The sequence below is a fragment of the Alligator mississippiensis genome, chromosome 1 (assembly GCF_030867095.1).
Source record: "Alligator mississippiensis isolate rAllMis1 chromosome 1, rAllMis1, whole genome shotgun sequence".
Taxonomy (NCBI): domain Eukaryota; kingdom Metazoa; phylum Chordata; order Crocodylia; family Alligatoridae; genus Alligator; species Alligator mississippiensis.
In genome coordinates this window covers 319,056,405-319,083,376 of record NC_081824.1, presented here as the reverse complement: position 1 = coordinate 319,083,376, position 26,972 = coordinate 319,056,405, and the positions used below count along the sequence as shown (strand labels likewise).

At 42.1% G+C, this 26,972-nt stretch overlaps 1 protein-coding gene across 12 annotated transcripts in view; it reads right to left on the bottom strand.

The window, feature by feature from the left end:
• Nucleotides 1-269: 269 nt before the first annotated feature.
• The window catches only part of MAP7D2 (MAP7 domain containing 2), a 141,291-nt gene continuing 114,588 nt past the window's right edge, over nt 270-26,972 (bottom strand). For 8 of the 12 annotated variants that reach the window (XM_059720866.1, XM_059720861.1, XM_059720868.1 and 5 more), the window contains 9 exons: nt 20,843-21,075; nt 18,696-18,822; nt 15,307-15,511; nt 14,688-14,792; nt 11,144-11,197; nt 9,307-9,385; nt 7,373-7,571; nt 5,023-5,302; nt 270-1,874 (listed from right to left, as the gene is read on the bottom strand). In XM_059720866.1, coding sequence (XP_059576849.1) covers nt 5,053-5,302; nt 7,373-7,571; nt 9,307-9,385; nt 11,144-11,197; nt 14,688-14,792; nt 15,307-15,511; nt 18,696-18,822; nt 20,843-21,075 — 1,252 coding nt within the window. In that variant the 3' untranslated portion in view covers nt 270-1,874; nt 5,023-5,052. The remainder of the gene's footprint in view (nt 1,875-5,022; nt 5,303-7,372; nt 7,572-9,306; nt 9,386-11,143; nt 11,198-14,687; nt 14,793-15,306; nt 15,512-18,695; nt 18,823-20,842; nt 21,076-26,972) is intronic. The other 4 variants (XM_059720869.1, XM_059720862.1, XM_059720870.1 and 1 more) reach the window with 2 other exon arrangements.

The following is a 26,972-nucleotide window of genomic DNA, read 5'->3' as shown; positions in this document are numbered from 1 at the left end:
CACAGGTCAAGTACCTGAGAGAACACTTTTTTCTAAAGGCCATTTGCTTTTCTTATAGCTTTTCTTACTAGTCTAGCATTCATCTATTTACCATGTAGCCTTTATGAAGCAAATCAAAACAACAGTAAGAAAACAAATGTAAAACTTAAAATATTTGGAGAAACTAAGGGATCATCATGTCATTCACAATGATATCTGAGAAAAAACACAGACATTTTTTTAATCCAAATTTTTGCCAGGATTATTCGAAAAAAATGCTAGGAAACAAGTCAGACTCGAATGAAAATGTATTTCACTTTTATACATGCTATACATGTCATGCAAGTGAAGAATTCTACCAGTTATACAATGACACCATATAAATCTCAGGTGACATCTGTCAAACACAATATATCACAGTAAAACAAACATGATTAGTTTGTCTTTTTTTTCTTTATTCTTTAGGAAACATATGTAGGACTAGTTTGGAAGACACAGTACCATGCTACAGCTTACTGCACAGTCAACAGAAAGATATTTTGCTGAAATACATCAACATAAATAGAACTGTACTGTTGTAGGCATGTTTTCTTTATATACTTGCACACAATTTCATTGGCTACTTTAATTTTTTTAAACAGTTGCTGGCTTTAAAAAGCACAAAACAGGGCTACAATTGAGACCAAGCTACACAGTAAACTTCCCTATATATATATCAAAAAAAGTTTCCACTTTTTTGTAGTTTCCAAAAAGTGATTTTTTTTAAGGAATTGGACAGAAAAGTCCTTCCAAGCAGCACAGAATCTAGCATAAAAGTTACCATAGTTCACTAAAAAAAAACCCTAACCAAAATACATTGTATGGCACGTAATATCTATATATCTTATGTTCTCAAGATGAATTTCCCCATATTGATGTTTGCTGAATATTAAGAATGCTAATAGTGTTAAACAGGTGAGAAAATTGTGCCAGTGCCCCACAGCCTTGCAATTTTTGTAGTTATGTCTGTATATTGTTTTACTGATATTATATTTTTTGTTGAGTCTATAGGAAAACAAAATAATTTTGTCTGATCCCCACAATGTTCTTGCTTGGAACTACTGCTCTGTAATGCATATTAAGCAGACTGAAACACGCATCAAGCCTATGTTATTACCAGGGTTATCTGACACCTAAGTGATACAGTCACTTAAAGACTTTAAGTCTTTAACCAACCAATGATTTACAAGTGGCTAAAAGAACCCAAATAGACAAAATAGTCACGTATAATGCATATTAGCATGGAATAATTCTAATACTCCACAGTCAGTAAGAAGGCGCCTTTGATTCCAGCAGTTGCATATTTTTTCATGCCTTGTCAGTTATAGTTTGGTAATTATACACCTGCAAAAAAGTTGCCATTAATTCTTCAAGTTTTTATCTTTTTGTTAATAATAAAAGAAAAAAAGAAGATAGGCATGGAGCTAAAGTCCAATACATTATTGAATATTAACACACTGGGTAAACCTCAAATATATTTACAAGAAAAAGATATCCAAGTAATTCTATGATAGATAAAACTTAAAAGAAGAATGATTTTCAAATAAAATGGACAGGGTAAAAATCACAGTTAAGTATTCAGATGAATTTTAACTTAAAAAAAAGTGCTTTATTAGCAGCTAAAGCTCAAATTCTAAAGCACAATGAATCTTCCTTGAAACCATTCTATGGATTCCTGGTTTCTACCAAGAGTGGCCAGTTATCCAACATACCACATGGGAAGACAGTTATATTCAGCTCTGATTATTTGGAATCCAGTGTTCAAGGACTGCAGAAGCTTTTTCATATGACAAGCTCATATTTAACTGCCAGCAGCATCACAGGGATGTATGTTCTCCACAAATTACTACCTCTGTCTGTCAATAAAAAAGAAAAACATAGTTTGATGCAATTAAATGGCTCCGCTTTTTCTAACTTAAGAGTATTCTCCTGCAATAAAATTAGTGGCAACATAGTACTTTAAGACTGTCATTATACTATAGAAAATGTGCTTTTACTTAGTTCGTAGGTTTTCCAGGAAAATGACTGTTACCAGGATCTACAATGCTGTGTATATTTACAGCAACAAGAAATAATAAACAGCAACAATAATCACCAGTTTCCATTTCATTATACACAATTAGATTCACTTTTATTTTCTCTATGCTATTATAATAAAATAGGGTATAGATAAGAACTGTGACTAATAGGAGAGTGTATATAATAATTTAATGACAAGAAAACATTCCTGTATTTTTATTTTTTATTTTGGGATAGATATAAGTTCTTCTTTTGAATATTCTTAAGTTAACTACATGCTTTCAAGTGCCTCAGTGAAACTAATATGTGGTATTAGTACTAATTTCAGAAGAATCTTACGTATCTTATTAAATAGCAACTACTTTCTGTGTAATTAACAAATAAAGACACAGTTCCTCAAGGAACTTAAATCAGTAGTCCTAAACTCTTCACTGAAGGCTCAGCCTCAACCAGAGCTAGTCATGATCACATGCCATTTTTTTTTACACTTGTAGCAACTTCCTTGCTTTCACTGGCCCTGGTTAAGAACCAGCTAGTAGATGAGGAAGGTCATTACCAGCAGTTCTTAATATGAAGAATGTGGGGTCAATAACATTTTAGTCTGGCCTCAGTTCATTTTTCCAACAGCTAAAAAACTCCCTCCTTACTCATGATGTCCCTGACACCCACACGACTTCCTGGGCCATCATTTAGTCCCCTGTCTTTTTCACCCACAATGGCCAGGAAAAATACATATACAACAGGAAGTCATATAAAAAAGTGCAAAGTCAAGATTTAGAAGAACTATAACAAGGGAACAGTTAGCTAGTCTCCCCGTGCAAAGCAGGGGATCAAAAGGAAAGGAAAGAAAAGAAGAAAGCTGGAAGAGAGTGAAGCTGTGTAAAGTATTAGTAATTAACTAAAAGCACTTTGATTTTTGACATGGGAGTCTAATGGATTGTGCATAGCCCTAAGAAAATACTAATTTCCAAGAAATTCAACACCTAGGCCAGGGGCGGGCAATTATTTCAGCTGGAGGACTGCTTAATGAGGTTTGGTGAGCAGGCAACCCTGCCCCTTAACAGTTGCCCTGCCCCCTGGTTGCCATCTTGGGACCTTAAGTCCTTCCCCTAACCCCTGACCTTTTCCACCGGAAGTCCCTCTCCTTGCCCCCCAGAAAAACTCCTTTTGGTAGGGGGGTGGCCATTTCAAAACCAGAAAAAAAACAAATCATACACTACAAATCAAACACCTACTATAACATATTTTAAATTTTATTATAAAAATATTTTTGTCATGATTTGTGTTTGCGTCATGTATATAGAGGTGATTGCATAGTAACTCAAAAATAAAGTCTTAGTCTTGTATTTTGTGAGGAGGTGTGGTTGGCGGTGTGTGTGTGGTGGGGTATGGCAGCAGGGTGTGTACAGTGGAGTGTAGGGGGGTCCGTGTGTGTGTATGGTGGGGTGTGGGGGGGTGAATGGTAGGGGGTAGGGGGTGTGGGGGGGGTGTGATGGAGTGTGGCTGGGTGTGTGTTGGGGGCAATAGTGTATGTTGGGGGGTTATGGGGGCAGGGTGTAGGTGTGTGGCATTTGTGGGGTGTGAGGGAGGGGGTGTGTGTGGGGACCCCCCCACACTCCTCCCATGGCACACAGCCCCTGTAGGCAGCAGCGGCAGGAGCAGCTGCAACAGGTGGGGGCACTCGTGCCTGGTGCAGGTGCTGCCACCTGGCATTGTGTGGCTCTGGCCAGTGCTACACATTGTGGTGTGGTGAGGAGTGCAGCCCAGCCAGGCTGCCTCTATTGCCAGGGTTCCCTGCCGCGCATGTGCAGTTTCCACACTCATGCACCACTAGAAGGAAGCCCCACGCAGTGCAGCCAGCTGCCTTTGCTGCCCCCTGTCACACAGGTCCCAAGACTCCACCAGAGGGGAGCCCCAGCCCCTGCTTCCCTGTGGAGTTCCAGGACCTGTACAGCAGGAGGTAGCAAAGACAGGTGGCTCCAGCACATACAGCTTACCTCCAGTGGCGCGTTAGTGTGGAAGCTGCATATGCATGGCAGGAGCCCTGGTGACAGAGGTGGCCTGGCCAGGCTGTGCTCCTCACTGCAATGTGCAGCACTGGCTGGAGCCCTGCACCGCTGGGTGACAGCACCTGTGCTAAGCATGAACACCCTGAGCGCCCCTGCCTGCTGCTGCTGTCGCTGCCTGCGGGGGCTGTGAGCCATGGGGGGAGTACGTGGGGGGGTCCCCACACCCTGCCCACCCAAGCTCTAGCCCCACACTCTTGCCCAAATGCAGCTCCCTCCCAACCCTCGCCACTTCCCTACCTGCTGCCCAGAGCAAGGGAGGTGCTGGGGAAGCTGAGCAGGGCCCCTGCAGCTGTGGCAGCTGCAGCCCTGCCCAGAAGCTGCATGCTGGCCAGGCCAGGCCAGGCCCTTCTGCCCACAAGGGTGGGAGTGAGGCGCAATAGGGTATGTTGGCTGGGTGGGGGGAGGTGTATACATGGGCACCTCACTGCCACCTTCCTGGGCAGAAGGGTTGGGTGGGGTACAATTAGTTGATGGGCACCGCGGGCCAGATAAAAGTGTCTGATGGACCTGATCTGGCCCGTGGCCCATATTTTGGACCTAGATAATTAGCTAGTGCTCCAAGGGTTCACTTGATCATGAAAGACAGTGCAGGAAAGTTCAGAAAAGGGGCAACCAAGTTGCTTAAGTTTTGACTGAGGAATTTTACACTAGATGTCACATAGAATAGGATTCTACCATTGTACATGAGGATTATTCTGGGAGTTTATAATTTATACTGAGGTACACTATTCAGCACAAGATAGAACAGACAGCAAATTTTCCCACTATGTTTTTTTTCTTTTTGTTCCCAGTTAAACAGAATCAGAAAACCTAATGCTTAATATTATGCTGCTCATAGGACTGGATTCTCCTTTGACTTTGTGCTATTTATTCCCAATAGTTTATCACACTTTAGAAGTTGGTAACAATGCTATACCTTTATCTGTTCCACAGGGTAGCAAGGCTGTCAACAGATGGAGTTAAGGGTGCTTTCCTGTCCTGGACTGTTAAATCCATCAATCAAGTTCTTGTTACAATCATCTATGCTAATAGTTTCACTGGACATCTTGGAGTAAGTGGCCTGGCCAGTGAAATCCAAGAGATCTTCAAGAGCCTTGGCATTACTTGTTCCATTCTGGTCCATAGAAACACCGGGCATCAGTTCATTCATGGGGGAATATTCTGGGATAGATATAAGTTCTTCTTTTGAAACTGGACTGTGTGAAAGACAAAGTGGGGAAAAATTAACAGAAGTCTTGTAAAATTTACTTTAAAAAACCAAACAAACCAAACAAAAAAACCCAAACACACTCAAGTGTAAAGGTGTAGCCCGACAGTCCTGAAGGGCTGTATTATCTATTCTCAGACCAGCTGCATCATGCTCAACCTCATACACAGAATGACAGCACCTTGTATAGGAAAGAAAGTTATTCTTTCTCCTTGATCTTGAGGGTGACTGTTTGTTGTAGATATCTGTACTCTAGGAACTGGACTAACATAAATAATTCATATTAGTCTACCCAACAACAACAGGCTTGATCAAATTGATCACTCAGAGGTTAAAGCTCAGCATGCCACTACTGTAGCCATTGAGTTCCTTGTATTTACTGTTTGAATGTTTTTTCACAGAATACACATGTGTACCCAAGGAGATTTATACACCTGTCTGATATTATGAGTAGCAAGCAAAGTCACATTAGTGTCAGTATGTGACATTTATAGGGTATCAAGTCAGGCTTGAGCATAAGCCTAGGAAGGATCATGGCTTAAATTCTGTTAATTATATGCAAAACAGATTTTGATGATGTATTTGATGCAACACCAACCATGTGGTATTTCAAAAGCTAACTTTACAGAACAAGTTACCAAAGCAAATGCAGACTATCTGCTGCTGAAACAGTGCTCTGCTGCTTTTAGTGCATTTGCACCAACTTAAATTAGCAAAGCATCTGGCACCACATATCATCATACTATAGCAGTGTATACAAGATGTATTTTGGCTTTTACTGACAATTCTTAAGGGGCACAAGTGGATATTACAGTCCTACAAAGAATGAAAATATGACTGATTTATACTATTAATGGGAAATGAACACAATGTATTCACAATCCTACTATAATGTGTGTCTGTGTGCTTATGTGCGTGCATACATCTGTGTGTGTGCATATTACACACACATACCCCTTCTCTAGTCCAAACATTAGAATAAAAATTTCTACAATTTTATTTTTCATTTTTCTTAACAATTATGAGTTTAAGGAGACAACAATTAAAAAGCTATAATAAACGTGACATTTGTTTAAAATACAAAATAAGAAATTTTGCAGTTTGCTTCCCATAGCAATTGGGGTTTCAATTCTCCTGCTGCATGCAAATTTATCACTAAAATCCCATAATACTACAAAATCTGATGTTATTTACTTGTTGCCACATACTGGTGCTGAATGCTTTAAAAAAAAAGATTATTAAGAATGTAGATGTTTTAATCTATTCCATAGCATTATTCATAGGGGACAATGGTGTGTACACCACGGTTTTACAGTTGGCATAAATCACAAACTGATGACACTTAAAGCAATATCTATAATATTCATTTGACAGCAATACGTGGTCAGAACGCTGAAGACTATTCTGAGGACTTAGATATATCTGCGTGCACTTGCAAGTCTGGACAGTGGGAAGGCTTCATTTATTTTTATAAAATGAAATGAAGTTGTGCTTTATCCTTCAGTTTGAAACTGCACTTGCTTCTTGACAGCAACTACCTGGGCATTTTTACCTATGTAAGAGGTGCAGCGCCGGGCAGTTCGAAAAGCACCCGGTGCTGCGTGGCTTACAGTTGTATAAGCAGCAAAACGTGTGTCAGTGCACAGAAAATGGCAGTGGCACACTTTTGAACAAACACATATGGAAGGTGTTTTAGTTCAAAAGTGCACCATCGCATTTTCTGCGCACTGACTCACATTTCGCTGCTTATACAACTGCAAGCAATGCAGCACTGCGCGTGTCAGCTTGCGTGGGGAACAGACTCCATTAATAAAGTCTGCTCTGACGCACCGGATCTCTGGCGCATCCAGGCACAAAAATGTATGTGTATAAATGCCCCCTGTTACTAATGGGAATACATGCCAAACAGTTACACAGGGGTTCAAATATAGAGATAGAGAGTTTGCAGAAAAGTAGATTAACAAGTGAAACTGCAGATGTTTGGAGGGATTGCAGATTTTGGGGGATTTGCTGTTGCTTTAAAGTTGTTTAAAACTTGTGTGATCTATATGCTGTGTACCTCACATCCATAGACTGAACCTCATCTGTTGAATCATCCATGCTGTTAGATTTCCCATCAATGGCATCCAGGTGAATAAGCCCTGGGACTGACTTAAGTCCATTAGCAAATACATCTTGAGGAAGTGTTTCAGTAGCAGCACCTTCTAAGCTTTTACTTTCCTGGCAGGTTTTCAGTCCATTGATCTCTACAAAAGAATCTCATTAGAAAAATGTGACAGTTGCAAGATTTTTAGATAAAAATCACAAAATGCTTTGAGTCATAGAAATCAAAGATGGAAGTAACCTGGCATGGTATCTTTTCAATCTACCTGCTGCTACAGAATTGTCCTCTACAATGTATTTTCATTTTAAAAAGAAAATTAATACATTACTCCTTTACAACATGCACTGAGCAGCCCCAGGGGGTGAAGTTAGAGACAAATTATACTTCACCATTTGCATTTACCATTTACACTCCACCACTGTGAAAGAACTGCACAAATATCCTGCAGCAACCTACAAGAAAAAGCCCCACTGATTGCACACTCTTGGTTGTTACCTACCATCTCATACTTGAACCAATAAGAAGGATATCTGAACAATTACAGCCTAGACATGACAAGGACCAGACCTTGAAAGAAACAGTCCCAAACTTACCCACCACCTCCCCTTCTCACCCTCCTGTCCTGCTCCTGGGCTTCAAACAATCCCCTGATCTTGCCCAACTCATCAGCACAAGAAAAACTCCCTCCTGATCAAGGGCCACCTAATGGGACCCAGCCCTGCCTTAACAATAAATGCAAGACTTGCAAACTTATCTCTACTTCCACAATCAACACTCTCCACAACAAAAGCATCAGAATCCATAGATGATACACATGTCTATCCCAGAAGGTATATCTCCTCCAGGTCACCAATGCCCCATGGAAACTATGTAGGTAAAGCAGTCAAAAACTATGCACTAGAATAAATGATCACTGAAAAAACAAAAAGGACAAAGACACTAGATCACAGATAGAAGAACATTTTCCACAGAAAAAAAATCACTCTGTCTGACCTCACGATTCTTCTGCTCAAAGAAACTCTAAGAAACACCTTTGAAAATTGCGCCTGGGAACAAAAAATCATTAAACTATTGGATGCTAAAAATCAGGGATTTACCAGAGATGACTTCATGATCCATAGTTGATACTTACTAATCTCTGCACTTCACAAGTGTTAATGGAACCTCCTGAAAATTCTTGTTTTCCCATTGTCAAGATTTACTGCATCTCTTGTCTGTTAGGTACCTGATTTCTCTTATATCCTGTTTTTATTTACATGTGGAATTTTACACAAGCTTTTGTTCCATCTGCTACTTAGGCCCGCTGCGTCTGCTTCTCAGAGACTTAAGGGAAAGTACTGTGATACCCAAAAGCTTATTTACATTTATCCCAACCAGGCAGTTGGTCCAATAAAAGATATTACCCACAAGAACTCTGGCCTCTTTAATATTTCCTAGGCCACAACAGCAAGAACATCACCTCAACAGTACTTCACCATCTGCAAGTTTTTAAATTTATCAGTACTTAAAATACAGGTACTGTTCTTATCAAAACAAATTCAATGTAAGAGAGAAAATCTGAAAAGTGCTAAGAAAGCTTGCCTAGTTTGGCTGGGAAGGAGGAATTTTGAACACGCAGAAATATGCAAACTAGAATAACTTATATAAAAGCTAATTTCAGACAAAATATAGAACAGGACTCTGTCATCAGAACAGTGGTCTCAGGCTTCTACCTAAATGGCAAGCCAAAGGCAATGCTCCAGCTTCTTATTCTTAATATTTTTCCATATAAATATATTAGTTCCTTTTCTGGATAAAAATGGAGCACATTACGGCACTCTACTTGAGGTTATGAATTTTTGTAAAGCATCAGCTATGAAAATGGGTCACAGCAACTCAGTGATTCTCACCTGGTTGACTGAGAACAAGGGTTTTCAGTTGTTTTTCCACATTCAGCATTGATGGTGTCTCCAGTTTTGGCTCTTCTTTCTATAAGCCAATAACATATTAACTGCATTAGATGAAAGGCTGTAATATTCAGGGAATCAAATGCATCCAAAACACCATCATTTAAAAAAACCTATCAGTAAATATACACAACTATTTTAGAAAGTTTTTACTCAATTCTATACAAGCATAAGGAACAGCAAAAGCTAGAGAAGAACCCAAGATTTTATCTTTATACTGCATCTATCCCGGCAATATTCCCTAAGCCAAGGCTGTCCAACTAGTGGCCTCCCCATGCGGCCCACGAGAAGTTCATGCATGGCTCCTGCCAGAATCTCTAGGCTCCCCTTTCTCTCTTTTGACTGCTGTTTCCTGCCTTCGTGAGGGAGCTGAGGGTGAGCCAGGCCCAGGGACTGGGGAAGAAGGGAAGAGGGGAAACCGCGTTCACACATCTGCACAGCACAGCAGTGGAGGGGCATGCCATTTGGGCGTACAGTACAGCAGTGGGTGTGGGACACACCAGATGCAGCATGCAGACCCTGCTGGTGCAGCCCCCAGGGCATGTGGCCCCTTGGGACTTAGAAGTTGGACAGCCCTGCCCTATTCTGTCAAATCAGGTATACCAAAAGGACACGGGATCTTGTGAAGAGCCCACTACCCCCTTGGGAAGAAGAGGCACAGGGTAAATAATGGAGCCAAAAAGAGAAGAGCAGAAGCTCAAGGGGTGGGGTAAGAGCCTGGTCTAAAGAGAATGCCAGGAAGGGGTCCAAAACTCACTGAAACAGATGGGGAATGCAGCACCCAGAGTGGGAGGGTACACTTTAATAAGCACATCTGTAAGAGTCTCTTAAGGAAACAGGCACACCGTTTTCCCAAACTGAATCTTAATACAAGTAAAAAGCCAGGCACTATAGCTCTCTTGTTATTCCTAGTCCTCCTCACAGAATTAACAGAGGGGCATAAAGAGATCAATGTGTTGACTGTCATCCTCAGTGGAAGAAGTACAGAGCACCAGCAAGGTTAATGGCAGCAGCATGCCACACTACCACCAGAGTGGTTCTGCCCATTTATGCCATTCACCGCTTCCAAAGCCTATGACAGCACCACCAGCCATAAAGTCAGAGTATTACCACAACTACAGTCACCTTTTCATTTTACAATTTCTCTGAAGCATGAGGGCCAGATCTTATGCCACCTTGGCAGCATCTAAGTATCTATATGCGAAATTTGTCCTCCTTGCTTGATTTTCTGAAAAACCATTTAATTGTCTACTGCTAGCTTTAAGACCAAGTCATAGAGGACACATCTCACCCTGTTGGCAACATGTCCCATATGCTCCTGCTTGCACATCTGAACCTTGAAAACATGGTGGTCAGGTCAACCTGGGAGTAACCCCCTCTCCAGTGCTCTCTACACCTTGCTCTCTGGCATGGACAAGAGCTGGAGGGGAGCCCAGACAGACTCACTGGTTTAGTTCCAGGTTTAGAGTGAGGGGGACTAGGTGGCCACAGTGTGCCCAGGAGCATCCTTGCCAGGCACACTGCAAAAGCAGGTGTAGATGTACCCAAACAACAGCAAAGGAATGAAGGGGAAGAGGAGAGCCCACCCACCTCATGCATCAATATTTTCCCAGGGACAAGAGCAGGGTAGCCTTGGACTGCACTTAGAGACTTAGATGCCTGAAACAGTGAAATAAGATTTGGCCTTAAGAAAAAAGCATCTCTATGCAAAGCATTTACCCTACATGGAACTATCCTACAATCTTTTTTTTTTTGTTTACTAGGATAGAGAGAGAGATACCTTTGCTTCTGGTGTGTCACTCTTTCTTGTTCTTTTCATTATTTCATCAATTCTCTAAAAATCAACATAAATCAAATCAGAGGGTTAGGAGACAGGCATGCTATTTAACTGGAATGAAAGGTTTAAGAGATTAGTAATGAGGAGCAGAAAGAAAGAAAGATTGATTTCCCCTAATGTCATGACCTCTTCTCTGTCTCCACTGGAAAAAGGGAGGATAGAGATGAGGAGAATACAGAAAAAGGAGGAGGAAAGAGGAACACGGAGCTATCTTTGACACCACAATTCCAGCAACCTGAATTTCTCTCATTGCGAAGATTAATAGATGAGTAATAAAACCAGTATTTGTGATTATGAGATGTGAGCTGTTATGCCCAGCTCCCAAAGGAGAAGCTTGTTTCCAAACATTAACTGAACACTAAGTGCTCAAATCTCAGATTATTTCTTCATCAGAGCACAAACTGAATACCATATTTTCTTGAATATAACCTGCACAATACCCACCAATTATCCCCAGCCCAGCTGGTAAAAATTGGGGTGTGCATAATATGTGAAAAACATTCCACAGTGTTGGAAATTTGGTCGCAGGGGAGCACTGTTTGAGAAAGAATCTCATTAGAAAAACGTGATAGTTGCAAGTTTTTTAGATAAAAATCATAAAATCCTTTTAGTCATAGATATCAAAGATGGAAGTAACCTGGCATGGTATCTTTTCACTCTACCTGCTACTGCAGAATTGTCCTCTACAGTGTATTTTCATTTTTAAAAGAAGATTAACAACATGCAATGAGAAGTCCCAGGGGGTGAGGTTAGAGAAAAATTACACTTCACCATTTGCATTTACCATTTACCATCTACAGTCAGGCCTTCAGATACCAGCGCATCAGCTCCAAGGAGAGTACTTGTGACACCCGTCTTGACAAACTGAAAACTGCCTAAAACCAAGCAAGTGCACTCCAGCAGGGAAATAAACTGTATCTCTGAAAAAGCCACACAAATACCTTGCAGCAGCCTACTATAACACAAGGAAAAAGCCCCACTGACGACACTCGCTTGGTTGTCACTTATCGTCCCACACCTGAACCGATAAAAAGGATCGTCAAACAATTACAACCTGTACATGGAAGTATACTACTGAAGTATAGTATAGTATGTTCTCTGTCACCAAATTTCTGGACCCACTGGGATAACATGGTTGGGTAACATGGAGAATGTACAGTGCTGGGTCAAGACCAGGCTGCAGACCTGGAGCCATTACATCAGGTTGAACCTGGCCTATGGGGTCAGTTTGAAATCCCCATCCAGCATGTGGGGCTGGCAACGAGCTTATGAGCAGGTTTGGCTCCCTAACTACTGTTACTCGGATACCTACCCCAGGTAAGATCTTTTTTTCTTCACATGACCTTTAAAAACCAGGGTCGGTTATATGCAGGGCAGGGGTGGGTATTTGCAAGAAAATATGGTACTTGTAGAGATCTCCCTACTTTTGCTATCTATCAGCTCTTAAAATAAAAGATTCTCTTTCGAACATCTGTGCCAATTTTGGGGTGAGGGAAAGGAAGAACAGGGACACATTAAAATAGATGAAGCTACTCCTGGAAATATGTAAGGTACGGTTATTGTAAAACTCTACTTTTTGTCCTGTTAATTAAAAAGACATGTTTCTTCACTGTCCAAAGCATTATCTCTGTTTTCGTTTAGGTATGGTGTTCTAGTTCAAAAGCGCGCCGCCGCCATTTTTTTTTAGCACTGACGTGCATTTCGCCATTTATACAAATGCATGCAATGCAGCACCAGATGCATCAGTTCGCATGCTCCACAGACTAGATTAATTGAGTCTGCTCTGATGTGCTGGATTCCTGGCATGCCAGAGCAGACAAATGTTCATGTATAAATGCCTCTAATGTACAAAGTGGCTGACCCTGACTGAATCACATCTCTTCCCTTTGAGACTAATAATTTAAAACTAATCTGAAGCTACAGATACAAAAGGAGGCATTCTGTACATTAGCTAAAGAGTTCTATACTCTCTAGAGACTTTGTTGTTGTTCTCTCTCTGTATATCTTAGTAGAGAGGTGTGTATACAAATCCATCCATTTTCCCATATGAGGGGCAGCAGCAGATGCAAGGTGGCAAGTAGAGTCCTCCTCCTGCTGCTCTATACCCTCAGAGGCAAAGACAGTGGACAAGGTGTGTGCACAAGCATTCAAAAAATCTGTGAGAACGCCAATGTTTTTGTTCTCCTGGTAGAAAAACCAACCAGGGGAGCACTATACAAACATCACAGGGGCTGTCTGGGTGCTCCACAGACAGCCTGTGCTGTTGATGTCACACAACTGGGGGGGGCCCTTGTGCATGCATCCAATGTGCTTTGGGGGGGCCCCTGGCTGGCAACACAGCTGACAACAGCTGAGGTTTGGCCCCAACTGGCTGGCTGCCCCTAAGGACCGCACCTCCCTGCCCACAGTACCCCCTCTCTCTTCTCCAGCTGTTAAGCTTTGAGACAGGAGACCCAAAACATATCTACTCTCTTTTCAAGCCTGTCAATTTTCCCTCCAGCAGCCCACAATGAATCCCTACCCCTCCTGGCACCAGCTAACAGACCCAGTTTCAGCACAGATTGGCTGAGTATGGTCAGGGTCAGGTGCTGCCGATTTGGGTCTGGTTGGGTCAGGTTCTCCAGCTCACTCAGGGTGGCAGGGCAGACAGCTGCATAGCCCTGGGGCTGTGGAGAGGGGCTAGGTTTTCCCAACCTTGAAGCTGCGAGGGGGGAGCAGTTTGTTGCATGCTGGGTTGCAGCAGTAGAGTGCAGTTCGAACCACAAACTCAGAGCTGTGGGGGATGCTGGACAGCACTGCACTTTTTATCAGTATTGTAAGCACGCATGTGTTCATTCATGTGTGTGTTGAAACTACTGGGGGCCACATCTACTTCATTGGAGTCAGTACATTTTTCTATCTAGACCACCATTTTTGGTCTGGTAGAAACGGTATGCATCTTTGTACACCTAGAGTATCTAATGGGGAAACATCGATTCTACCACTAAAAACATACCATTGGTATGCACCTAAGATTGCTTTTGCCCAGCAGATACACAATTTTTTTCTACAGAGTACAAATCCACTTCCTCAACTAAAATACCACACTGAGCAAGCTTCAGAACAAACAGACAAAAAGCCACTATTGGTGAGTGTTAACCATTACTTTGCTTGTAAGGCTTATCCCTTTCTTTCCTTCTTGTCCATTTTGTCTACCTAAATTGCAAGCATTTCGGGGGTAAAGACTGCCTGGTCTTGCGTGTATAATGCCTGGAAAAACAGAACACTATTCTTAATTGACCACTATGTGATACCATAGTAAATATGATTAAATAAAAATAACTATCAAGTCTGCAACAGTTTACAGATTAGCAAAGTATAAAGAAAATTAAACTGGAATTTTTTTGGGGGGGGGGGTGGTATTTTTTTAGTAAATTAGGGCTAGCTTATGGATACCCTCATTTAAACCACAGGTATTAATACTTTAAAAATGGAAGTAAACACCTACCTTCTTTCTCTCCAGTCTTTCTTGCTCAATCTGCTGCATGATTTGTTCCCTTTCTAGACGTAGGTGTTCAGCTGCCTCTCGAGCTTTGGCTTCAGCTTCTTCTCTCTAATCAAAATGTTTAAGTCATAAGAGAATTGTTTATTTTAGGCAGACAAGCAGATTCTATAAAATATTGTGAGACCTCCCCAATATATACTGCTGGCAGAATATGGCAATATATACTGTTGGCAGACTATATCAGAAATTTTCCACCCAGCTCTACGCAGGTCCCATTCTAAAAGGCAGCCACTGAGGGCATCCCTGAGACAGCATTTTCCAGACTACAGTTCATCTTTACTGCAATGAATCACTGCTCTCTATTTAACCTAAGAAATAATAGGCTTCAAGAAAACATAGAAATTACTCTTTATTAATTGTTCCATACTTGTGGTTTTTTAAACATTTAATAAACAAGGTTGAGATTAATTAAAAAAATGAAGTACACATTGCTCCCAGTGCTTCGACCAGTTGTTGGTTCCTGGCACTTTTGAAAAATCAGGCCCATTGCCTTTAGGGAAACTGTACTTTAGATATCTGCCTCCTTAACACCTGCCCTTGAGAGATGCATCATATTCTGTACCTGTTTCTCAAGCTTGGCTTGCATCTCTTTTTCCTGCTTTTCCTTCAGCATGGATTCCTCCTCAGCTTTCTTCCTAGCTTCCTCTTCTGCCTTTCTCCTGGTCTCTTCCTCTTCACGTTTTCTTTCCTCCTCCTTCTTACGAGCTTCTTCCTCTAGACGAATTCTTTCCTCTTCTGCCTTTCTTTGCTGCTCCTCTCTCTCGAGCCTTCAAAAACAGCAGCACATTTAGAAGTGAAGCACCTATTGCACCTTGTTTAACAAGGATTATGCTGTATTGACGGTAGAGCAATTGGTCTGGCACCAAATAACATATGTTTTATGGAAAATGGAGGCACTGGCCACAACTTTTTAATTAGGTATACAACCAACTTCTAAGATTTATTTCTATCTTGTATTTCACAGAAACAACACTCCCTTTTGAACAGTGACATAACTAACATTAATTAGAACAAAATTTTCTTCTTTTCTCCAAAAGTAGCTTATGCAGAATTAAAACATGTTCCAGCTTTGAATAGTTACAAATAACCACAATTCCACTGTGCCTTATTGACTGTTTTACTTGACCCAGGAAAGCAATTATTTGTATGCAGGCAAATCCCCACCAAGGGGAGGAGGATACCAATCAGGCCACAGTGGAATAGACAGACATAAGGGAGACTACAGGTCTTGGGGTGCAGGGCAGGGGTCCGCCTTGCTCCACACTGGAATAGGGCCAGAGCCATGATGGATCATAAGTAGCTGGGCTGGTGGGGAGGGCGGGAAGGGTGCCAGGAGGAGGCTGCAGAGTGCCAGCATGGGGGCAGAGGTGGCAAGCAACTACTGAAGATCTGACTTCACCCCAGACCATAGGTAAGGGCCAGAATAGAAGCTGCAGCAGCCACGCCCCCCCCATCCCGAGCCTTGTACTCAAATCCAAGATGAGGAGCTTTCTCTCCCTGTTGAATATGGGGAGAGGAACTTCATCTTAGATTTGAGTGTATCTCTTCAATGGATCAGGTTAAATGCCTAGCATGTGACAGAGTGTGAGCTAAGCATAGTACTATTAACTTCTTCAGTGTTAAAGTTAGCCAAGTTGTGGCCTGCCATTGAGATCTTATCCCCACCTGTCTTTACCTGCATGTGATCAATTCGGGAAAGCATGTTTCCTAAAACAATAGTACAGAGCACTACGGGTCAAGAAAGCAGAGGTTTGTATTCATTAGCTCCCCAGGAAAACTGGAGCTGAAGTAAACCCCTAACTATGGAACTGCTTCAAGTCTTACACAGGTAAGCTGATTTAAGAGTCAGCTAAATATAGCACTTTGTTATATCAAATATCTAAATGTCTGGCACCCTGCCCCAGTAAAACTTTAAGGAGGTTTGAAACTAAACTTACTGTCTCTAGTAGGAATACCCTCAAACATGCCATGTGGCTCCGCACAATACTCCAATCCCAACCAGAAACAGGGTAGCCACATCAAGTAGTGCACGAGATGGAGCAATTAGCATGCATAGGTGGTTATTAGCTTAGTTACTAAGCAATGCTAATTAGCTGTCCTCAACATAATTAGGGGTGAACCTAACCTCTTGCAGCTAAGTTTCTTACAGTATCTGGGCTACATTGCTGTCCTCAGAGCTCTTATTCCCACGTGAAACTTTACCATGAAGCCAAGGGTAAGGTAGTAATGACAGACAGGTAAGGAGCTAGAAGGTAGTCACAGTCTGTGGGTGGTTGCCCGGTTTATGAATATACCATTCAAACTAGAAAGAGTTGAGGATGCTGCAGTTGCTGCTATTCACTCCCCCAACCACGAGGGAATCCAGGTGACAGAAAGGCAGCAGGACTGCACTGAGATTCTTAACAGTGTCTCTTTTGGACAGTTGCTTAGCAACACTGAAAATGCTTTGAATCGAATCCCATTCAGTCCTTCCAGGCCAAAAGGTATCTCTATGCTGCAGCCTGCAGGGTACACACAAAGGTACTCAATCTAATTTCAAATGAGCAAAAATTAACCCATGCTGACTCCATGCTGTTACAGCTAGACTGCTTCTGATACTGCAACTAGCTCGTTTAAGGCCAGTCTGAACATCTTTACCAGACACTGCAGTCTGCAGTATAGACATACTCGGAGGCTCAAGGTGGGTTGAGAAGGTAAAGCCGTGCTTCCCACACTTTTCCTGAGTATGACCCCAGTTATGATCATATTTCCTCAGCATGGTCCCTAACTCCCAAACTGCAGCCTCCCCCCACTCCAGATGCCCCTCACTCCCAACCCATAGTCCCCCACCCCCCACAGATGTCCCAAGGCCAGGCCCCGCAGGCCCCAAACACTGTCCCCCACCCCGCAGCACCCAGGCCCCAGCTGTCACCTGCGGGAGGTGGTGGCTGCTGTGGCCGGGGAGGAATATGGAGCCCGCCCCCCTCCTCCTGTCCCCTTCCCAGTGGGTGACATGCCAGGACATCCCAGTGAGTGGGGGTGACCCAGATTGGGAGGAAGCACTGCACTGCCACCAAAGCTGAGGCACCTCCAGCCCGCCTAGCAGCAGTAGGGTCACAACTCCATGCTGCTGCTATGCCTCACCTTGGCAGCCCTGGCAGCACAGCACTCCCTCCCACACTGGGCCTTCCCATGGGCCGTGGAGGTGGCTCCTGTACAGAGCTGGTCTGGCCCAGCTGCAGCCCCACATCTCGCTATGGGTGCAGAAATCTCAGGGGCATGTTCCTCCCCACCACACTGCCTTGGCCCCTGCTCCCCTCTGGCACATTGCTTGGGCTCCCTCACCCCCTGCCACATCACCTGTGCCTTCCCCTCCGCAGGGAGCTGCAGGAGCTGCTTTCCATGGCTCCGCACACATGCATGCGGTGTCCCCTGCCTCCAATCACCCTCCTCCACCTCCCCCAGCCCCAAGCAGCCCCTTGCAGGCTGGAACTCTGCCAGTTTGAAAGAGTTTTCCACCTTTAAAGGAGAAATCCATGATTGTATCCATTCAAGGAAAAAATCTGGATCCCTGTTTATCACGACCCCATCTGATGACATTCCAACTCCATTTGGGGTTGCAACTTACAGTTTGGGAACCACTGAGGTAAAGTAAGGAAAGGAAGAGGATCCTCAGGGCTCTTAAAGGGATATGCCCTACATTTCTATTTCATCAGAGGTAAAAGTGAAATATACCAATGAGTTGCATGGGCTAAATGAAGGCCTAAAGTTAGGTGCCAGAGGAGATGAACTGAATCTCAGGAAAGGCTGAGTTTCAGGCAACTCCCATAGAGGAAGAGAAACTTCCATTGTCTTTCTGACTGCATTTGTCCAATACTTCATATAAACAGACCCCTGGCCTAAACTTTTGCTTCTGGGTGCTAATAACTTACTATATTACTGCTAACAGCTTTGAAGATCAAACAAATATACCTTTCACGCTCTTCTCTTTCTTGTTTCTCTTTTTCTTCTTGTTCTTTCTGCAGGCGAGCCTGACGCCTTTTCTCAGCCAAAATTTTTGAAGCTTCTTCTGCATCTGTAGTCCCTGCCATGAGCTTTCCTGGTGGTGAATTGTGGTTAGAATATTTGGCAGGAAGTAAAAGAAAACATAAAATACAAATATATATAAATGTTACATCACATCTTCAGCAACTACCTTTATCTTTTCACTCAGACTCCTATCTGCCCATTCACTCATCTCATAAATCCAAGTTTTGCTTTGCCCTTCTATCCATTTTCTACATCCCTTGTGCACTTAAAGCTTAGTGGGCCACTCTATTTTGTATAAGGTTTATGAAGGCCAAGTCAATAAAAAGCCACTGAAACAGCCAAAGCCAACCCAAGCAGGGTGCGGGGCCCAAGGCAAAACAGCTCATGCGGGGCCCTGAACCAATTCTGTGCACCCAGGACCTGAAGAAGCTGTCGCTGCCACCATCAGTGGTGGAAGCGGGGCGGTGGTGGCAGTGCAGAGTCACTGCGGCCGCTCCGTCCAGCTCCGCAGGGCCCCCCAAAGCACAGGGCCCAGGACAGTCGCCCTAATTTGCCCCCAGCTAGAGACGGCCCTGGAAACAACTATAGAAATATTAAGATTAATATAACAACTTGATTGTGTAGTGCGATTTTAGATTATACCTATTTTAGAGATTTCGTTGACTCTTAAAAAAAAGAGGTACACAATATTTCAGACTGTTCTAATTACTACAATCAAAGTAGCACTTACTGTATTACCTCAACTGAACTTGGCTGTCCTCAGGCAAAGGAAAGCATTTTAGGGAAGTACCAGGCAGAATAAGTTTATGGGGCAGACAGGTGCTCATTTTTTCTAGGCGATGCTAGGTTCAAATGATTAGTATAGCTCAAGATGAAGCATTCTCTTTAGAGTGAAAGAACAGATTTATTTTCAGTTGAGCAACCCAAAAATAAATGCCACGCAAGCCATACGCTGCCATTAAAGCAGAGACCTGTTTTCTGAAAATCTTGATCCATGAGATGTCCGTGGAGCCCAAATGTTTGATTTGGGCTCCCCATTTCATATTAATTTACAAAGTTCGCAACTATGGAAATTACGTAACTCATGATTTTAGTAAATACTGTGTATTCAGGGCAGATCTAGGGTTTTGAAGAAAGGGATGCAGATCATCACACTGTTGCATATAGCACAATATGTATTTTTCTCCAGTTAATAAGAAGCTAGAAGCTTTAGTAATATGGTAGGGGCAGAGTGCTATATTATTTAGTTTAAGATCAAAGCAAAAACAAATATAACTTCACTGCAATGTGAATTTGCTATATCACATATTATATATAGAAGCAAAACAAACTAGGCAAAAAAAAATCCATATATGCTGTTTCATTAGTCTTGTAGCCATTAGAATTAAATATACATCACTTTAAGATTGAAAAAACCCACATCTTAATGCTCTAGCATCTTGACAGTGAATCCAATGTTATACTGAAAATTATTTCTATACCTGAGTTACTCTTTACCCGAGTTAACACTTTTATACCTGAGTTAACATTTTCAGCCGAAGTTAAAAACAGCCTGCAGGGCTGTGAAATGGGGGCTATATTACTAGGACCCATTAATAGACAGCAGAATTACAGAAGAAAGTCTAGCCTGATTAATGGAATATCAAGACCATCAAAAAAGAGAGAAGGCTGCTAACACCTCTACGATGATGAGTTCAGAAGAAATCCAATAGATTATAATGAATCATGAAGTCAAGTGATTCCCTCACTGCTGCCTAAATATAAATGTTAACACCACTGCCAGGCAGTTTTTCTTAAACCTTGGATGGACCAAGAATAAAGAGGGATATGACCATACCACTGCCTACCCACTGCCAGATCTGCCCCTGATTTATAAGTTTATAAATCCCCTTACAGAAAGAAGTGATGTTTGAACACCGAGGTAGCAGCAATGTGCTCAAAAGCTTGTCTCTAAGACCACATATGTAGTTGGGGCAATAAAGATATTGCCCCCAGAAACCATTTCCTCTCCCTTTTATGGAGAGGATATTCTTGTTTAAAAGCAGGTGTGACTGCATTAGGTTAAGGCATATCCTTGTACCAAAACTCACCTTCACTGCTTTCAGTCTTTCCTGTAGAAGGCACATGTTTCTCAGCAGTTGTGTGGCCCACTTCTTCAGCACGCGATCCCTGGGCTTTGTGGTAAGCAGTGTTCTCTTTCTCCTTTTCTGCTTTCTTTTTAGGAGTCTCCTGGCTAAGATTAGAGGTGGCACGGTGCTTCACAGGAGAAGCTGGATATTGTTTAGCAGTTTTAGGAGATTGTGGATAATTTTTTGCAACTGTCCTGGGGAGAAAAGAAAGGAAAATTTCACATACCGTACAATTATGTGATTTAGGTATGACATCTTTATAGATATTTTCTACTTTCTTCTTTTGTCTTTGTATCTCAAGCCGGTCTAGAGAGGTGATACTCCCCTCTATGCGACATTGGTCCAGCCTCATTTGGAGTACTGTGCCCAGTTCTGGGCATCACACTTTAAGAAGGATGTGGCCTGCCTTGAGAGGTTCAGAGGAGGGCCACCCACTTGGTTGGAGGGCAAAAGGGCAGGCCCTATGAGGAGAGGCTGAGGGACCTGAACCTGTTCAGCCTCAGCAAGCGGAGGCTGAGGGGGGATTTGGTGGCTGTCTACAAACTCGTTAGGGGAGATCAGCAGCAAATAGGAAGAGCCCGGGGGTGACGAGGAACAATGGCCAGAAGCTGCTAGAGAATAGGTTCAGGTTAGAGATTAGGAGGCACTATTTCACTGTCAGGGTAGCTAGGATCTGGGAACTTTCTAGGGAAGTGGTCCTCGCTCCTACCTTGGGTAAATTCAAAAAGAGGTTGGATGAACACCTGTCTTGGGTCATGTGATCCCAGCGTGTGCTCCAAACAGTGGCGGGGGGTTAGACTAGATGATCTATTCAGGTCCCTTCTGACCCCTAACTACTATGAAACTATGAAACTGTATGTTGTACTATCAAAGCAGTGAAAAAGTTTTAAAAGATTAGTGGCAGGGAGGATATATTTTTCCAATAGGAACAGCATATCTAATTACTGACTTGTATATATTACATACACATGCCTACACAGCCCTGCATCACTACTCCATAAGAGACAATACATGGCAAACTTGTTTGGGTGTTTATTATCATCTCCACTAGGGACTGATCCACTAGAGTTCCACTTTCAGTTCATATCAGAGAGGTTTCCTTATTTTAAATTAAATCCATGGAGTTGGGTTTTTTTGCCCAGCCCTCCCATCTTGGGTATTCCCAAAGGTAAAGCTACTGTGCCATCATTTTAAAATGGCAATGTTACATATTCGTGCATTTAAGACAACAAGTATAAGATCTGTATAAATATGTCAACAGCACCCAAAATGTAGACTGGGAAGGAACATCTGCAGTAATTTATTCTGCTTTGCTGGAGAGACTGCAGTGATACAATCCTTCCATAGTACAGGGAGGGGCCTTCATTGCATCTGCACTGTTGCTGCTTGAATGCGAACAGTCAAATCAGGTTCTGTAACAGGAAATCTAAGCAGGCACATTTAAATGCCTATAGAATATTTTGAAGAGGAAAGGCATATGACTTACTAGCAAATAATACCATTTTTCACAATTATAACTTAATTTCAAACCTGGATAACCTTCCACAAGTAACCCCAGGATATCTAATGGCCTATAATCAGTTCTTATAGCCAAAGTGCCATGTTTTTTCAATTTTTCCAGGAAGTCAGAAATTAAAATACAAGATAAATTGCGTATGCTGTTTGGTCTCTGTCTTACTACAATAGTTGCTTTTCAGTAGTGTTTTGTTTTCTAAAAATACATAAAACATGACTGTATACCAAGGTAAAACACATCTAAATATTGACCTAGAGTTGCCTACATTTGATCCAAATCAAATCAGACATCACCATTCAATCAGTCAAGTTATTTGACCACCAAGCCAATAACAGACTGGATACTACACACTCAAGTACTGGAACTTTTGAAATAGCTATACTTGTGCCAGCAGTGATGACAGTGCAAATAATGCATTTGGTTATAGCAGCCTGCTAAAGATCCATTTATTAAAATATACATATGCTACACACACACACACACGCGCGCGCGCGCATGTATATAAATCAGGGCTTGAGAAGTTAGAATGGAATGGAAATGGAAAGATAATAGACATTTCCTGCCTCATAGAATATTAAGGAAAATAGTGTACTATCTTTAAAAATAGATGTTATTTATATGACACATATTAAAAGCTTATATTAAGAGACTATCATCTATAGAACATTAACCTTCTGTGGTTATACAGATAATATGAATATATGGAGTATATGAATAATGTAATTCATACTTTTATGTATACAATATACAGTTTTATAGACTGCAATATATTTTTATAACCATACACACTCCCAGGTCAACACTAAGTATTGAAAATTTAAACTAATTATGAATGACAGAAAATAACAATTAATTTGGAAGCCTCTGTGAAAACTGAACTATGATACAACAAGATACAGCACGACCAGTACACTACAATAATAGAAACAGCATGTGGAACTACCATTAGGCAAAGAGGCTGAAGGGGAGACTGGACAATAGTTTAGAGCAGGAGGGTTCTATCTGCAGCCCACAGGCCAGATTTGGCCCATGGTGCCATGTCAACCAGTTTGCAGGGCTTTTTCATGGGTCTGGAAATCTGACAGTAGGGGAAGGGTGGTACTGCACCCCTGCTACCAAATCTTCAGACCTGTGGGGAGCCTCTAACCCTGCGCTCTGGATCCCACACCTGATCCCAGCGCCCATGGGATGGGTGGCACTGACCCCAGAGCCGAATCCCCATGCATAGAGAGGGGGTGGTTTTGGGCCCCCAGGACCCAATCCCAGTGCAAGGGGGCCAGAAGGGGGTGGTACCGTAGTCCTGAGACCCAGTCCAGACATGAGGGGGCAGTATTGGTCTCCTGAGACCGAAACCCAGCAAGTGGGGCAGAAGGGGGTGGTGCCAGGCTCCAGCACCCAATCCGGTTCACAGACGGGTCCTGCCCAACTCATTTGGCTCACAGGGCCAAAATGGTAAGCATCACTAGTCTACAGGCAATTACAGCTATGTGGAGACAAAGAGCAATCAGACCAATGTCTTTTTGCAGATCCGTGGGTTATAGACAGTCCCCAAGAAAGTTAATTTTTTAAAATAAGGTTTCTAAGTGATCTCCATTCTCTTGCATAATTATTCCATTTCTGGGAACACCAAGCCCTCAAAATACAGAATGTCTTGTGAGAGGCAATATACATACAGTCAATACACTGATGATGTCAAATTAACAAGGCCAGCAAAAGCCTGTTACATTAAGCAGAGTCGATGATAAAAGGAGTTGCACAGCAGGTGATGGTACACGATGAAGAAGGGCACAAGATGCAGCAAAAGTTAAAAGACCATCTGCCTTCTGAATATCCACAAAACATGCTTACACATATTCCAATTGCTTCACAAAGGGTGGCGCCATGGCTCTAAATCTGAAGGGGCTACAATTTATACCCTACTAAATCTGTATATTTTTGTGAGGTTATGCTATGTCCAAATCTGATGTTTATTTAATAGCAAACAAAAGAAATAAAACAAAAACCATAAAAACGTATTACGGTAAAAAAAAACAAAAAACCAACAAAAATTATACACTAGTTATCAAAAAAAAAACAAAACTGGGAGAAATTAATCCCCACTCCAACCCCCTTTCACTGATGTTAAATTTCCCCAGGAGATCACTTAAATGTTTGATATGAAGTGGTTTGTGACAATTTTCAGAGTAACAACAAATGGAGAGGTCTTTTGCATTCTCATGTACAGAAGATAGCCACTGATGATGAAAGCTCTGATAAGGGCCAGAATGTGACATCAAGAAGAGTGATTACATCTCAGAATGGGATGTATTTGGTAGCTGTGTTGGTCTGAGACAAAAAGAAATGCAAAAATCTAGAACTCTTGATTCAAAGATGATACCTTTCATTAAACCAACTAGGAAATTGCAAAAAATATATATTTTCATGCAAGCTTTTGGGCTCAATGTCCTTCATCAGGCTCTGGGAAAATTAAAGATGATAAAAAGTTCCCATAGGTAGGAAATAAACTTCATTTTTGCACAGAGGGAGCTGGAAATGGAAAATAGGTCCCTCTGGGTCCATGAGAGTGCCTCTGTGAGTTGTTCTGAGTTGCTCTTTGTTATTTCAGGATTCCTTCCATGGAGGTGGCAGATGGCAAGCAGGGAGGTTTAAACATTTCTTGTTGTTCTGCACTGGAAACTGAGGGCTGGAGTAGCCACAGGCAGATGTGCCTGAGTGACCACAGTAGCTACAGCATGATATTTCCATGGTTGGAGCATGTCTGTGGGAACCAGGTGGGCAGGATGTGCTTAGCAGCATCCTGGCCAGAACATGCTGCTACTGCAGTGCAGACTTCATCTAGACTGGCCCGAAGAGGGGGATGCCTATCCAACCAGCTTCTTTCATAACCTACTCTCTTAGCAAAATCTAGCAATGGCACTTTCCCTTTTTGTTCTTTATTGCATCTTGACCTATACGCTTTCATTCTGATCTTGTGTCCAAATTTCACCTGGGCTGGAATAGAAACTATCTGCAAGTTTGCTGTTTTATCCAGCTGTAAAATACTATGCATGCCTAGGGTAAGCAAAGAAAATAATGAAGTATATAAACTACATAAAGAAACTCTTTTAGCTGATAGAAACCCAGATGAATATTAATTCATATTCAATATTTTAGCTACAACCACACCTGTATTTCATAAAATAAATTATAAAATAAAAGATTGAAAGTACTATATTTCATACCATGTAACAGAAGATATTATTTGGCAGCCAGATGCTCTTTCAGATTCCATTCCCCAACTTCTTCAAGTTTTTGGATCCCATTTTGTTTATTTCTGAAAACATTTCTGGCAAGTTTTCATTTCAATAGTTGTGACAGGAGAAGAGGAACAGTCATAACTAAGGCTGAGCCATTTTTAACATTTCCACAGCAGTAACTGTACTCTAACAGAAGGATGACAACAGGTTTACATCGAAGAGGTTGGTAGGAAAAAGCTTAGTAACGAGCAATTACATCTCTTGATCTACTTTGGAAAATATGATGGGAGAAATAAACTATACTGGTGTCAAAATGAGCTAACAGTTGTGTTATCAAACAATCCCTACTTTTAGGGCTGCTTTCTGTTGCCTGGTGAAAGAAGGATGCTTTAATTGTTTTGATAGTTGCTAAAAGCCAGAAGCTAAAGCTATGACTTGCCAGGAAATGGCAGTCAGCTATAAAGAACATCCATCTTGTAGTCAAGATTTTTTTGAGGGGGAGATATCTTTTATTGGACCAACTCTATAGTTGGGAGAGATCTCTGACAAGTTTTCATGCAAAAGGCATCCTTACTCAGATCTCAAGGAGTTCTGCAATTATTTTAACCGACAAGAACAATTAAGATTTCAAAATGCAGAAGAAAAAAATGTGCATCAGTCAGAGCTCACATCCAATTTTATCCAAAGGCAGCATGGAAGAGAACAAATGTTTCCTTTAAAAGGCAGGTTCACCATAAGTCAGTGATTCTCAGCCAAAGTGCTGGGACACACCAGAGTGGCATGAGATCTTTTGAAGAGTGCCATGAGGTGTGAAGAAATAAGTGCAGGCTCAGGCTCCGGCTCCTCCCTGCCTGGCCACTGCCTTGACCCTAGTACTGACCTATCTGCAAGGAGGGAATCACTGTAATAAAATTAATTTGTTTTTTAAATAAGATGCTGTGCAATTCAAAAAAGTGATGGGGAGGAGGGGGGAGTGCCTCAGGTCATGTGAGGGGTATCTTAAGCCTAAAAAGGTTGAGAACCACTGGCATAGGTCATCAATTGTTACAGATCCAAAAGGAAGCAGGTAGGGCAGGGTAGCACCTTTGAGTAACTGACTCAGAGAGGAATGAGCTTTTGTAGGTAACAATCTACTTTGTCAGATGCTGTGAACAGACTTAAAGACATCATGTTCTACTTGAAAGTCTATTTACAGCACCTGATAAAGTAAGCTGTTACCTATGAAAGCTCAAGCCTCTGATCAGCCTCTGAAGTGTCACCTGGCCCTATCTTCTGCTTGGCAACAGACTGATATGGCTAACCACCTCTCTGAAGATCCAAAAGCTGACTACCATGGTCT